Genomic DNA, 13173 nt, shown 5'->3' with positions numbered 1-13173 from the left:
TCCTCACCACCAACAGGTTCCTGTCCTCCACCAGCTGCCGCTTCCGGAGGATCTCCGATTTCAGAATGTCCATCCCGCTGCCCGGATTTACGCTCGAGCTTCCCTCTCGGGGTCCTGGAACCAAGCCTCACCTAGTCAGGCGCCGCGAACCCACCACAAACAAGCTCAAATACCTGACAACGACTGACAAGAACCGCTTCCGGCGGAAGCTGAAGCAAGCGAGAGGAGGGGAGGGAGTGCTCCAGGGCCCCTGTTGTTGACGAAGCCGCTGTAGACTTGCGCCCCCTGGCGGCGCCCTCCGGCAGCGCGCCTGTCGTTTATGCTAGTGGAGGTAACAATGGAAAGTAGGCTGAAACAGGAGTCTTCTTGAAGCCTGTGGAGGTCGACCTGCTGTATTTTTAAAGAGAAGTTATTACACCTGCTTGTATTTGCTAGTTCAGAAGCAAAAGCCTCCTCATAGAACACTTCAATTATATTAATTAGGGCCAGATCCTCACTCATTAAACCAGTTCACACCTGAGTTCCTGAAGTTACCTGCTTGCCAAAATGAATGCACTAAAGTGGGAAAACCCTTGGGGCACCTGGGTGGCTCAGTCGAGAAGCGTCTGCCTTCAGCTCAGGTCATGATCCCAGGATCATGGAATCGAGCCCTGCATCGGCCTTCCTGCTCGGCGGGAAGCCTGCTTCTCCCTCTCCCACTCCCCCTGCTTGTGTTCCCTCTCTCACTGTCTCTCTCTCTGTCAAATAAATAAAATCTTAAAAAACAAAAAAACAGTTCTTAAAAAAAAATAAAGTGGGAAAACCCTGAGCAATACTGTTAGTTCATTAGTACAGAATAAAGGGGCAGTGTTGATTGCCACCCTGTTAAATTTCCTGTAAAGTTAAGCGACTATATCCATTTAAGTCGCTTCAGAAGTAAATGTCTCTCATTTCTCAGTTCTAAACTGCTTACAAATCTTGGTGATAATTGAACACTTACCCCAAGCTAACTGAGATAATTGTTATGGTCATGTGTTCAGCAAACAAGATTTTCAGTGACATGATTGGAGATGTAATCAGAAAGAGTGTGTGTGTGTGTGTGTGTGTGTGTGTGTAAGTCCAACCCAAGAAGAAAAATTAAATTGTGGAGAAAAATTATGTCTAAGATTTTAATTTTAAAAAGACCCTAAGAACTGTTTACAAAGCATTTATCTTTGGTTCTATGCCATTGAAGCTGTTTTTGAAATTCCAGATAAATCACAACTGAACAATATTTGACAGGCTAGTTTTTCCCACTCAAAAAGGAAAGAAATATCATTCAGTTCAGTCGATCAATACTGAGTAAGATGATTTATCAAAATAAAAGATGGTAGAGAACTGTTCAATCAATTTACAAAGTTGTGTGTGTGTGTGTGTGTGTGTGTTGGTTACATTTCATCCAAAAGACAGCTGACTTTTACCAGAAATAAATCAACATAGGAAGTTAACTCATTCTCTGACCTAAGATGCTGTGCTAATTTTTAGGGCTTTGGAAAGCTTAAAATATTTTACAAAGAAAAGGTCCTTGAATTAATAAACACGGCGACCCTCTTATATGGCTATTGGTCTCCTGAGTCACTTATAATTCCCTAAGCAAATAATTTATTAGCATTTGCCTGTTTTAGGGTTAAGAGATTATTACACAGAAACATGAATGAGGGGCACCTGGGTGGCTCAGTTGGTTAAGTGACTGCCTTCGGCTCAGGTCAAGATCCTGGAGTCCCAGGATCGAGTCCCAAATCAGGCTCCCTGCTCAGCGGGGAGTCTGTTTCTCCCTCTGACCCTTACCCCTCTCATGTTCTCTCTCTCTCTAATAAATAAATAAAATCTTAAAAAAAAAAAAAAGAAACCTGAATGAAGGACTGACAGGGATGATAGTAACAATAATGGAAGTTTCCAGCAAAGGAACAGGTGGCCAATGGGAGACAGTAAGTGCAAACCAGAGAAACAACTAGCTACCAAAAACAGGCTCCTTTTAAATTTCAGACTCTCACTGATTTCGGTGTTTATGGAAACATGTGCATTAAATCTTGACAAAGGCTTGAGATGGAAGAAAGATGTGTACTTGAACAAGCAAACTGATGAGTAAGCTTTTCAATACAGAAGGGAAAAAAGACGCCCCGGAGAAAACGAACCCATCCTAACTCTAAGGGAGAATGTGTTCGTTTTCAACCTATGCATTCTGGAGCCACCGGGTGGCTCAGTCGGTTGAGCATCCAGCTCTTGATTTGGCTCTTGATTTCGGCTCTGGTCAAGATCTTAGCGTCATGAGATTAAACCCCGCCCCCCCAGACTCAGCTGGATGTCGGCTTCAGATTCTTTCTCCTTCTCCCTCTTCCCCTCCCCCTGATCATGCACTCTAAATAAATAAACAAACAAATAAATAAAACCTTTAAAAAAAACTGCATCCCATTCCATCACAGTAGTTATTTAAAAAGTGAAATATTGTTAGCAACCCAAATATCCTAAATGGGAGAATGGTTAAATAACTTACAGTTCATACATAGAACAGAATAATCTAGAACATTAAAAACCATGTTTCAGAAAATATTCAATTATGTGAGAATGCTCATGATATAGTGCTTAATGAAAAAGTAAACTAATGAAACTAGAAATCTAGTATATGGTCACTTTTCGATTAGAAAAGCATATAAACTTAGAAAAAAATTATTGGAAGGAAACATATCAAAATATTGGCTTGTTATCTGTCAATAGTAACCACTGGTGATTCTTTTCTTCTTCACACCATAACTTGATACAAGTTCCATAATTTGGAGAAAATATCTAGAGAGCAGTCATTTTCTGTTTTAATTATTGAAATTCTTTATAAATTTTTCCAGGGTAACTACTTTAGAAATTATGTGTGATAAACTTTAAATAATGCCGATAAAAGAAAGCAAGGCATTGGACACTAAATATTTGTGTAAATCTTCATAATTATTCAACCAATATTTAGGTGTCTTCTGTGAGCTCTATACTACTTTAGGTTCTGTGGCCTAAACCAAATACAAAATGTTACCCCTCCTCTTGAGGATATTACCAGCTAGCTTGGGAATCAAGAAATAGATCCTGAAAAGTTAACTTATGTAAGATAAACATGATTTAACAGCATAGATGAGGTTATAATAAAGTATTCACAGAAATAAAAGACCAGTCATTTTCTAAAAGAAGAAAGAGTAAAAATCAATATAAGAATGATGAGATTATTGCTCTGCTAGAGTAACTCATCCAAAGGGAGATTGTCATTTCTAAAGACTGGAAGAAATACCAAATTTAATCAGGATGACCTGGGTTTGTTTTGTTGCTGTCCTAAAGAATAGAATGTAGCTTTTTTAAAGCTAGATAATCTAGTACAGTGGCCCTCATTCTTCAGTTTGCCTTAGAATAACCTGGAGGACCTTTTGAAACCCAGACTACTGGTCCCCCTCCCCAGAACAGCTCAGTCAGGAGGTCTGGAGTCGTGCCCAATAATTTGCTTTTTGAACAAGCTCCCAAGTGAAGCAGCTGCTGTTGATCCAGGGACCACACTTTGAGAACCACTGATCTAATACATTATTTTGAAATCTCTCCGGGGAGGAAAAAGTGGATGAGTCAGAAACTCAGTCTGCATGGAGTCCTGATAAACAGGAGTGGAGGAGGAAGCAAGTGCCTGTGTATTTGTAACAGTTATGGACTCCTCTGAGGGTGCCCTCCCACGCACAGTGATGCTTCTGGAAATTTCCTAATGGGAGGGGACAGGCTGCCTTTGGATTCAGCCACATTCACATAACTGCTTTGTGTGGCTATACCATGGGCAGGTACCTGACGCAATCTGGGCCAACCAGAGTCCATTCCCTAGAAAATTGGCATTGGAATTGGGTCGATCTTCCTTTTTTTTTTTTTTTTTAAGATTTTATTTATTTATTTGACAGAGAGAGACACAGCAAAAGAGGGAACACAAGCAGGGGGAGCAGGAGAGGGAGAAGCAGGCTTCCTGCTGAGCAAGGAGCCTGATGTGGGGCTCGATCCCAGGACCCCGGGATCATTACCCAAACCAAAGGCAGACACCCAACGACTGAGCCACCTAGGTGCCCCGGGTCAATCTTTCTAAGATGCAGGAAATATAAATGTGAATTCGAGTGGTGGATAGCCATTTCAGTAGCAAACTGGAGCCAGCCCAGTCTTTACTGACCTGCAAGAGCAAACTGCTAAATCTTTAAGAATTTTATGAGTCAGCTGTTAAGCATGCCATTATTAAAAGTTAAATGTTTATTTACATAAGTACTTTATAAATACAGGTAATAAATACACAGAACCTATTACATACAATCGTGTTATTACATTTTACTATAATTTATACTCTTGCAGTTGGTTATAACTATTGCCTCTTTGTGGTGGAAATTCCACGTGACATGCTACTGCACATTTTTCAACAACTCCACACATGTGAAATGTCATATTGGTAGATTCAATCAGCCACAGTGGGAATATTTAAACCACCGAAATTGGCAACCACTACAAATCTGGACTTGATTTATTATTTTGTTGATTGTCTAAACTTTAAAGAGTTATGAAAAAAATGTTACTAATACAAACCAGGGTTTCTCAATTTTGGAGCAGATAATTCTTTTTAGGGAGAGAGATGTTTGGCATCTATTTATCTATTAGATGCCAGTAACACCCTCCTTCTATAGTTATGACAAGCAAAAATGTCTCTGGACATTGCCAAATGTCCCCTGAGGAGCAAAATCTCTCGCCTGTCAAAAACAACTGATAACAAATGAAATTTAAAAGTGTTGTGTCTGCAGCTGTTGCCTAGTAAGTAAAGAGGAAAAAGACTGAGGGAGATATTCTTCCAGGATTCGAGAACTATTATCTGATTCAATAAAGAAGTCATCTCACATGACAAACAAATGAAGTTCCAACGTGTATCTTTGTTGTTTCACTTTTGCCTTATTCATTAATTTAGGCAAAAATATTAAATAGCATTCATGTCAGAGCTAGACTCATTCATCCTTTATAACCACAGGTTAGCTGGGGATACAAGAGTTCTGCAAAAATCAATTAAAGCATTCTGTGAGAATCAGCTGGCTATATGGAACTCACAGCAAAAAAATACTGTATTCACCATTACCTAATAATTATTATTATTCATTATTACCTAATGTTGTGTCCTCCATATGCTTTATATCGGTAAGGATATCAGTAGGTAATTACATGAATATATATGCACACTTCTTTTCCACCAGAGAGCCAGTTTATATATTCACCAGCACAGTGCTGGCCATCATCCACCTCCTATGTGGGCTTTGCTAAACTCTTCAGTGAAGAAAGTTGGAATATCAAGAAGGAAGAGAAAGATAGATTTTCAAAAAAAAAAAAATCATAAATGACAGACAACGGAGAATAATCCCTGAGACCCTCTGGATTTCCAATTCTCTACTTGGATTCATCCTGGAGTCCAGCTTGCATCTCTATACCAAAAAACACTACTGAATCTTTACAACATATTTCCACCCTTATTTTAAGGTGCACTTTCTTCACAGTTAATGTTTCTGAATTCAGGATGTATCTTACAACCAATGTGTTTGTAGTGAATGCTGTGGTGTTGTTCTGCCTAGGACCTCTCTTTAGGACCCAGGCACCCATCCCCCATCAGCTGGGAGTAGGAGGCGCACATCCCTCACTGGGCGAAGCCCCAGGCTGCATGGACCTGCGTCCTCCATGGTTACAGGCTCTCCCAGGCGGTGTCAATGACCAATGACCGAGTGATGTGGGGATTCCAAAGTCCAGCTCATTGCCTCAACTTTGAGCATCTCAAAGGGTCATTGTCACTGCAGAGCTCACCATGGGGTCACAGGTGGTCTGAGTTGCAAGGCTCTCTGCCAAACCCTGCCTTCCTCATTCCCTTACAGATGCATCTCCAGGAGCAGTATCTAGGAGACCATAAACACTTGCATGCAAAAGAAAGCAATGCATTGATCAGCAGACACAGGTGTTCAGGTTCATTTGTTAGGAAACTATTAAATTGGCATTCTAGCTTTCACATCAGCCATTTCTGTGAATAGGGTTAGCCAGTTACCCCAGAGGCTGATCCAAATCTGGTAACACATGCAAAACTGAAGTTAAGGACGTTAAAATTTGAGAAGAAACGCTTGGATCCTGGTGGATCTACAAACAACGGCCCTGTGAAGCCTAGGCTGAGAGACCAGCTGGCAATCCCCACTGACATCTCTTTGTCTGGAACTTTCGCAGCGATCAAACGAGAGGGACAGCCCACACACCCATCAGTCCCCTTTCTGTCTTCCTGGCCAGTGCTTGTCTGCTGTGGTCTCGCCTTGTATTCCCTTCATCCCAAAGCTTTTGTACTGTTTTATTAGTGGGATGTGGGCACTGAATGAAATAAAGAGTGGGTTCAGGAGAAAAAAATTCAAGATGAGGAATAAGAAAGGAGAAATAACCTAGAGTACAAAAAGCATTAAAGGAAATGTGAGTAATACTACCTGCAACACAATGGCAATAGATTAAAAAACCTAAAAGGTATGATTTCCTAACAAAAACTTACAAGAATTGTTCAACTAAAAGTATAAAACTGAAATAAGCAATTACAGCGGAAAGAAAAGGTGATTATAGATCCCCCATTCAAAAAGCACCAGATCCTGAAGTTTTCACTGCATGCAATCTTTAAAGAACAGATTATTCACGGGCGTCTGGGTGGCTCAGTCAGTTAAGCGTCTGCCTTCGGCTCAGGTCATGATCCCAGGGTCCTGGGTTCGAGTCCTGCATCAGGTTCCCTGCTTGGCAGGGAGCCTGCTTCTCCCTCTCCCACTCCCCCTGCTTGTGTCCCTCCTCTTGCTCTCTCTCTGTCAAATAAATAAATAAATAATATAAAAAATAAATAAATAAAATAAATAAATAACAGATAATTCAAACTTCCTGGCTCACAGCCCCAGCTTGTGTTCCCTCTCTTGCTGTGTCTCTGTCAAATAAAGAAATAAAATCTTTAAAAAAAAGAAAATAAAATCACATCCGTTAATATCACCCCCTGAATCTCATCAGAAAAGTCTTTTAATTATTGGGAAGCTATTAAGCTCATGGTGGCAGACACAATTTACTAATTGTAAAATGCTAATTTTCACTGAAAGCTCATATTTTATCATCAGCAACAAATATTGTCAGTTGTTTTCTCTAAGAGACAGGCTCACTTTGTTTATTTGCAAGAAAACATCCACCAAATACCCAAATCTGAATAACTGTGTTTGTCCACTGGTTGTTCTTTTAAGTAAAAGTAGTGCCCCATGAAGAAAAGGGCTAGTTCAGCTTGCAGTTCAAACAATTACACAGCACTGTTCCTGAAGCCAACCATCATACTTCAGTATGCAGCAGAACTGCTTATGTGTACTTCCCGTTCCATCACACAGAGTATTAAAAACATGCCTACTCATGTGTCAAGAGTTGGTAAAATTAATTTTTACTTTGTTTAAGAACATTTCTTGAGTGAAACTGGCTTTTGTGTGTGTGATTGCAGGCGGATGACGAATAGGACTCCCTGTGCAATTCAGTGATACTGCTTTGGTTCCTGCCAATGCATCAGCAAACTTGCTATTGCTTTTGTACATTTGGCGCAAATATCAACTTTCGAAAGGTAATATACAAGTTCCATGTTTCACTTATAATATGGAGCAGGGTTTTTGTAACAGGAGATAATGACCTTGAAGATCATAGAGAAGCATACATTTCCAATAATAGTCACAAAAGTGGTGGACAAGTATAGTGGACAGTTGCTTTTGGCCTGAAGGACTAACTACTGTAGAAACTGCTGTCCCACCATAAACAACTAGAAAAACAGGCAAGATATATGAAACTTAACTATTTTTCAGACATTAAACAACATGCAATAAAGGGCTAGGATTCCTAAGAGAAGGAAAACAAATGAGGTGAGCCTTAGCCCAGGATTACTACATGGAGGCAGTTTCCAGAATACAACGCAGATATAGGAAATCTAAATATCACCCAGTTGTCTCACTGAGTTGAGGGAAAAGTGCTGGCAGATTGAGGAAGCTACTTTTGGGGGCAGAGTACTAGAGAGGAAAAAGGTGTCCAGGGGGAGCTCTCAAGAAATCTGCAGAGGAGACCCTTCAAAAAAATTGGCTGAATCCTGATCTGCATATATTTCTTTATTGTTTTTTGTTTTTTAAAGAATTTTTATTTATTTATTTGACAGACAGAGAGAGAGCACAAGCAGGTGGAGTAGCAAGTAGAGGGAGAGGAAGAAGCAGGCTTCCCACTGAGCAGGGAGCCAGATGCAGGACTCGATCCCAGGACCCTAGGATCATGACCTGAGTTGAAAGCAGACACTTAACCAACTGAGCCACCCAGGTGCCCTCTGATCTGCATATATTTGGATGAAATTCCCAAGACTGAGTAAAGAACCAACATAAAGCAGTGGGACATACAATGCCCAGAGCTCATATAGGGATGGGCATTTTCCAGACATAAGATGAAGTCTTCAGAAGGGAATCACCCAAGTAGTGGTGCTAAATTATCCTAGTCTGAAGACTGCTTTGATTCACCCTAGCAAAGCAGAAAAGCAAGCCTCAAAAGGATCAAACTGATTCCAGCTAACTTAACTGCCTGTCAGATAAAAGGCCAATATTTTTGAAGGAATACAACAAAATCCCACACCCCAAAACATAAAAATCCAGTGTCCCGAGATCCAAACAAAATTACCAGACATGCAGAAAATATAATCCATAACTAGGAGAAAAGTCAATCAATATAAATAAACCTAGAAATGACAGAGATGATGAACTAGGAAAGCTTCTAAACCAGCTATTATAAATATGCTCCAGATACTCAGGAATGCAAAGGAAAACATAAACATAACGAAGAGGGAAAGGGAAGAAAACATGACCAAATAGAACTTTGAGAGATGAAAAACACAGTATCTGAAATGAAATGAAAAAAATATTTATATAGCATGAGTGACCAGTGGAACAGTATCAAGCAATCTAAGGTGTCTGTAATTGGAGCCCCAGGAAGTCAGAGGTTGCACGGGGCGGGGGGGTGGGACACATGGGGGGGTTGATATTTCAAGAAGCAATGGCCAAAATTTTTCCAAATTTGATGAAAACTAGAAAACAGATCAGAAAAGCTCATGAACCCAACAGAAAACTACACCAAAGCACATCATAATCAAATTTGTGAGACACAGTGATAAAGGAATATGTTTAAAGCTGCCCGTCCAAAAGTCATTTTGTAAAGAGGAACAAAGGAAAGAATGACTACAGTTCCTATTAGAAATGACACAAACTAGGGGTGCCTAGGTGGCTCAGTCTGTTAAGCACCTGCCTTCAGCTCAGGTCATGATCCTGGGGTCCTGGGATTGAGCCCCACATCAGGCTCCCTGTTCAGTGGGTAGTCTGCTTCTCCCTCTCCCTCTGCCCCTCCCCCCTGCTTGTGCTCTCTCTCTCTCTCTCTCTCAAATAAATAAAATCTTAAAAAAAAAAAGAAATGACACAAGCTAGAAGACAAAGGAGTGACATTTTTAAAGTACTGAAAGAAAAAACTGCCAACCTAGAATTCTGCACTCAGCGAAAATATCCATTAAAAATGGAAATGAACTAAAAAAATTTTTTTAGACAAAAAATGTTGAGAGGATTCATCGGCAAGTCTGTGCTACAAGAAATGTTGAAGTTCTTGGGGCACCTGAGTGGCACAGTTGGTTAAGCATCCGACTCTTGGTTTCAGCTCAGGTCATGATCTCAGGGTCCTGAGATAGAGCCCCACATGGGGCTCAATGCTCAGGGCCAAGTCTGTTTGTCCCTCTCCCTCCCCATCCACCCCTTCCCCCCCTCTACAACAAATAAATCTTTAAAAAAAAGAAATGTTGGGCGCCTGGGTGGCTCAGATGGTTAAGCGTCTGCCTTTGGCTCAGGTCATGAACCCAGGGTCATGAGATCGAGTCCCGCATCGGGCTCCCTGCTCAGCAGGGAGCCTGCTTCTCCCTCTGCCTCTCCCTCTCTCTGTCTCTTATAAATAAATAAATAAAAACTTAAAAAAAACAAATATATAAATAAATAAATAATAAAAAAAGAAATGTTGAGGTTCTTCATATGGAAGAAAAATGTTGCAAAACGACTAAAAATAGTATGGAAATGCTAAATATGTGGATAAAATATAAAAGATTTTTCCTAATTGTTTAATCTCTTTAAAAGAAAGGTAAAAACTAGGATGCCTGGGTGGCTCAGTTGTTAAGCATCTGCCTTCGGCTCAGGTCATGATCCCAGGGTCCTGGGATCGAGCCCCTCATTGGGTGCCCTGCTCAGCAGGAAGCCTGCTTCTCCATCTCCCACTCCCCCTGCTTGTGTTCCCTCTTTTGCTGTGTCTCTCTGTGTCAAATAAATAAAGAAAATCTTTAAAAAATAAATAAATAGGGGCGCCTGGGTGGCTCAGTCGTTAGGCGTCTGCCTTCGGCTCAAGTCATGATCCCAGGGTCCTGGGATCGAGCCCCACATCAGGCTCCCTGCTCCGCGGGGGGCCTGCTTCTCCCTCTCCCTCTCCTGCTGCTTGTGTTCTCTCTCTCGCTGTGTCTCTCTCTGTCAAATAAATTAAAAAAAAAAATCTTTAAAAAAAATTTAAAAATAAATAAATAAATAAATAAATAAAATTTAAAAAATAAAAGAAAGGTAACAAACTATTTAAATCAATAATTGCATTAAATATAAATTGCCTAAACAGTATAATTGAAAAGTAGATATTATCAGGTGGATTAAAAAAAAAAAGACCCAACTATATGATATCCATAAGAATCCTAATTTAAATATAAAAACACAAATAAATTAAAGATAAAAGGATGGGAAAGGATATATGCATGCTGCCATTAATAAAAAAGAATTGGGAGTGGCTAATATCAGACAAAGTAAACTTTGGAATAAGGAATATTATTAAGGAGCAAGAGAGATTTTATAATGATAAAGATGTTGAAGTAACAAGAGGATAGGCAATCCTAAATGTGTATGTATTTAATAACATAGCATCAAAATACATGAAGCAAAAACTGGTTAGAATTGAAAGAAGTAAACAAGTCCAAAATTATAGGTAGAGATTTCCATACATTACTATCAGGAATTGATAGAATAAATGGACAGAAAATCATTAAGAATACAGTAGGCTTGAACACTATCAAAACTAACATGAGCTAATTAAAATTTATAGAACAATCTACCCTGAACTTCAGAATGCATATGTGCTCTTTATTTATTTTTTATTTTTATTATTTTTATTTTTTTTAAGGTTTTATTTATTTATTTGACAGAGAGAGACACAGCGAGGGAGTGAACACAAGCAGGGACAGTGGGAGAAGGAGAAGCAGGCTTCCCGAAGAGAAGGGAGCCCAATGTGGGGCTCGATCCCAGGACCCGGGGATCATGACATGAAGATGCTTAACGACTGAGCCACCCAGGTACCCCTATTTATTTTTTTAAAGTGAGCTCTACACACAACATGGAGGTTGAACTCATAACCCCAAGATCAAGAGTCACATGCTCTACCAAGTGAGCCAGCCAGGTGCCCCTACATACATGTTCTTTTAAAGTCCATTTGGAATACGCACTAAAACAGATCATATTCTGGGACATTAAACAAGTCTCAATAAATTTAAAAATATTAAAACCATGTACTGTATGTTTTCTGATAACAAACTAAACTAGTAATCAATAACAGAAAGACATCTAGAAAAATCCCCAAATCCTGGAAATTAAACACCCTTATAAATAACCCATAGAATCAAAGAAGAAATCACAAGGGAAATTAGATAGTATTTTGAACTGAATGAAAAACAGAGCACAGGTATAAAAATCTGTGGGATATAAACAGAAATCTGCAGGCCCTGATAGATTCACGGGAGAAGCTACCAAATATTTAAAGAAGCATTAACACAAATTTTGGACAGTTTCTTTCAGAGAATGGAAAAGGAGGTGACACTTCCCAACTCATTTTATGAGGCCAGCATTCCCCTGATACCAAAACCAAAGACAGTACAGAAAAAGAAAACAAACCAACATGTCTCATAAACTTAAGATGCAAAATTCCTTAACAAAATGTTAGCAAATTCAATCCAACCACGTATAAAAAGAATTACATACCTTAATGAAGTGGTATGCAAGGGTGTGGTTCAACATCCAGAAATCAATCAATGTCATCCACCATATCAATAGGCTAAAGAAGAAAAAGCATGTGACTATATTAAGTGACAGAGGAAAAAAGCATTTTACAAAATCCAACACCCACAGCAGAAGACAGCAAACTCGGAAAAAGAGCATTTACAAAAAACCTATAGCTAATATCATATTAAATGGTGAAAGACTGAATTGTGCCCCTGTTGGGTTGGGGCACAACCCAAATGTATACCAACTGATAAATGGATAAATAAATTGCGGTACAATCCATTCAAAGGAGTCCTATTCTGCAATAAAAGGGAATTAACAGCTGAGACATGCAACGACATGAAAAAGTTTCAAAACATTATGCTAAGTGAAATATCTTGGACACAAAATACCATACACCGCATGATTCCATGCCCATGAAATCTTTTTTTTTTTTTTAAGTAGCCTCCACACCCAGCATGGACACCAATGTGGGGCTTGAAGTCACAACCCTGAGATCAAGTCATCCTGATATCAAGACCTGAGCTGAGATCAAGAGTCAGATGCTTAACCAACTGAGCCACCCAGGTGCCCCTCCATGCACAGGAATTCTTAAAAAGTTAAAACTATAGTTATAGCCGATTAGTGACTGCCAGGAGCTGGGGTTTGGACTGGCAACTGACTACAAAGGGGCAGGAAGGAACTTTTTTGGGGGGATGGAAATATTACACATCATGAGGTGGTAAAAGAGATACTTCTAGAACCTCCCTGAACTCCCTATCATCTGGTATATCCCACATTCTGATTGCATCCATTCCTTAGCACGCTCTACCATTCTCTTCTCCTGTATGAACCACCACACCCCAAAATATACACACTTCACCAATTTTTCGAGGAAAGCCCTATTTGTGACAAAAGTGCTACAGTTCACAGCATCTAAAACAAGGGACAAACACTGCAAGTTGGCAATAGCAGTGGTCATGAGAAAAGCTGGTTATGAACAGCTTCTAAGTGTCAGAAAAATCATTCA

General features: G+C 39.8%; 1 protein-coding gene across 4 annotated transcripts in view; it reads right to left on the bottom strand.

Moving 5' to 3' along the window:
- PRPF18 (pre-mRNA processing factor 18) overlaps nt 1–215 on the bottom strand; it is a 48622-nt gene extending 48407 nt beyond the window's left edge. For 2 of the 4 annotated variants that reach the window (XM_081820609.1, XM_081820611.1), the window contains exon 1: nt 8–215. In XM_081820609.1, coding sequence (XP_081676735.1) covers nt 8–73 — 66 coding nt within the window. In that variant the 5' untranslated portion in view covers nt 74–215. The remainder of the gene's footprint in view (nt 1–7) is intronic. The other 2 variants (XM_081820610.1, XM_081820612.1) reach the window with 2 other exon arrangements.
- Between the last annotated feature and the right edge of the window lie 12958 nt (nt 216–13173).

The sequence above is a fragment of the Leptonychotes weddellii genome, chromosome 5, assembly GCF_054177405.1.
Source record: "Leptonychotes weddellii isolate Sample4059 chromosome 5, ASM5417740v2, whole genome shotgun sequence".
In the NCBI taxonomy this organism is placed as follows: domain Eukaryota; kingdom Metazoa; phylum Chordata; class Mammalia; order Carnivora; family Phocidae; genus Leptonychotes; species Leptonychotes weddellii.
This window is presented reverse-complemented; position numbering and strand designations above follow the sequence as displayed.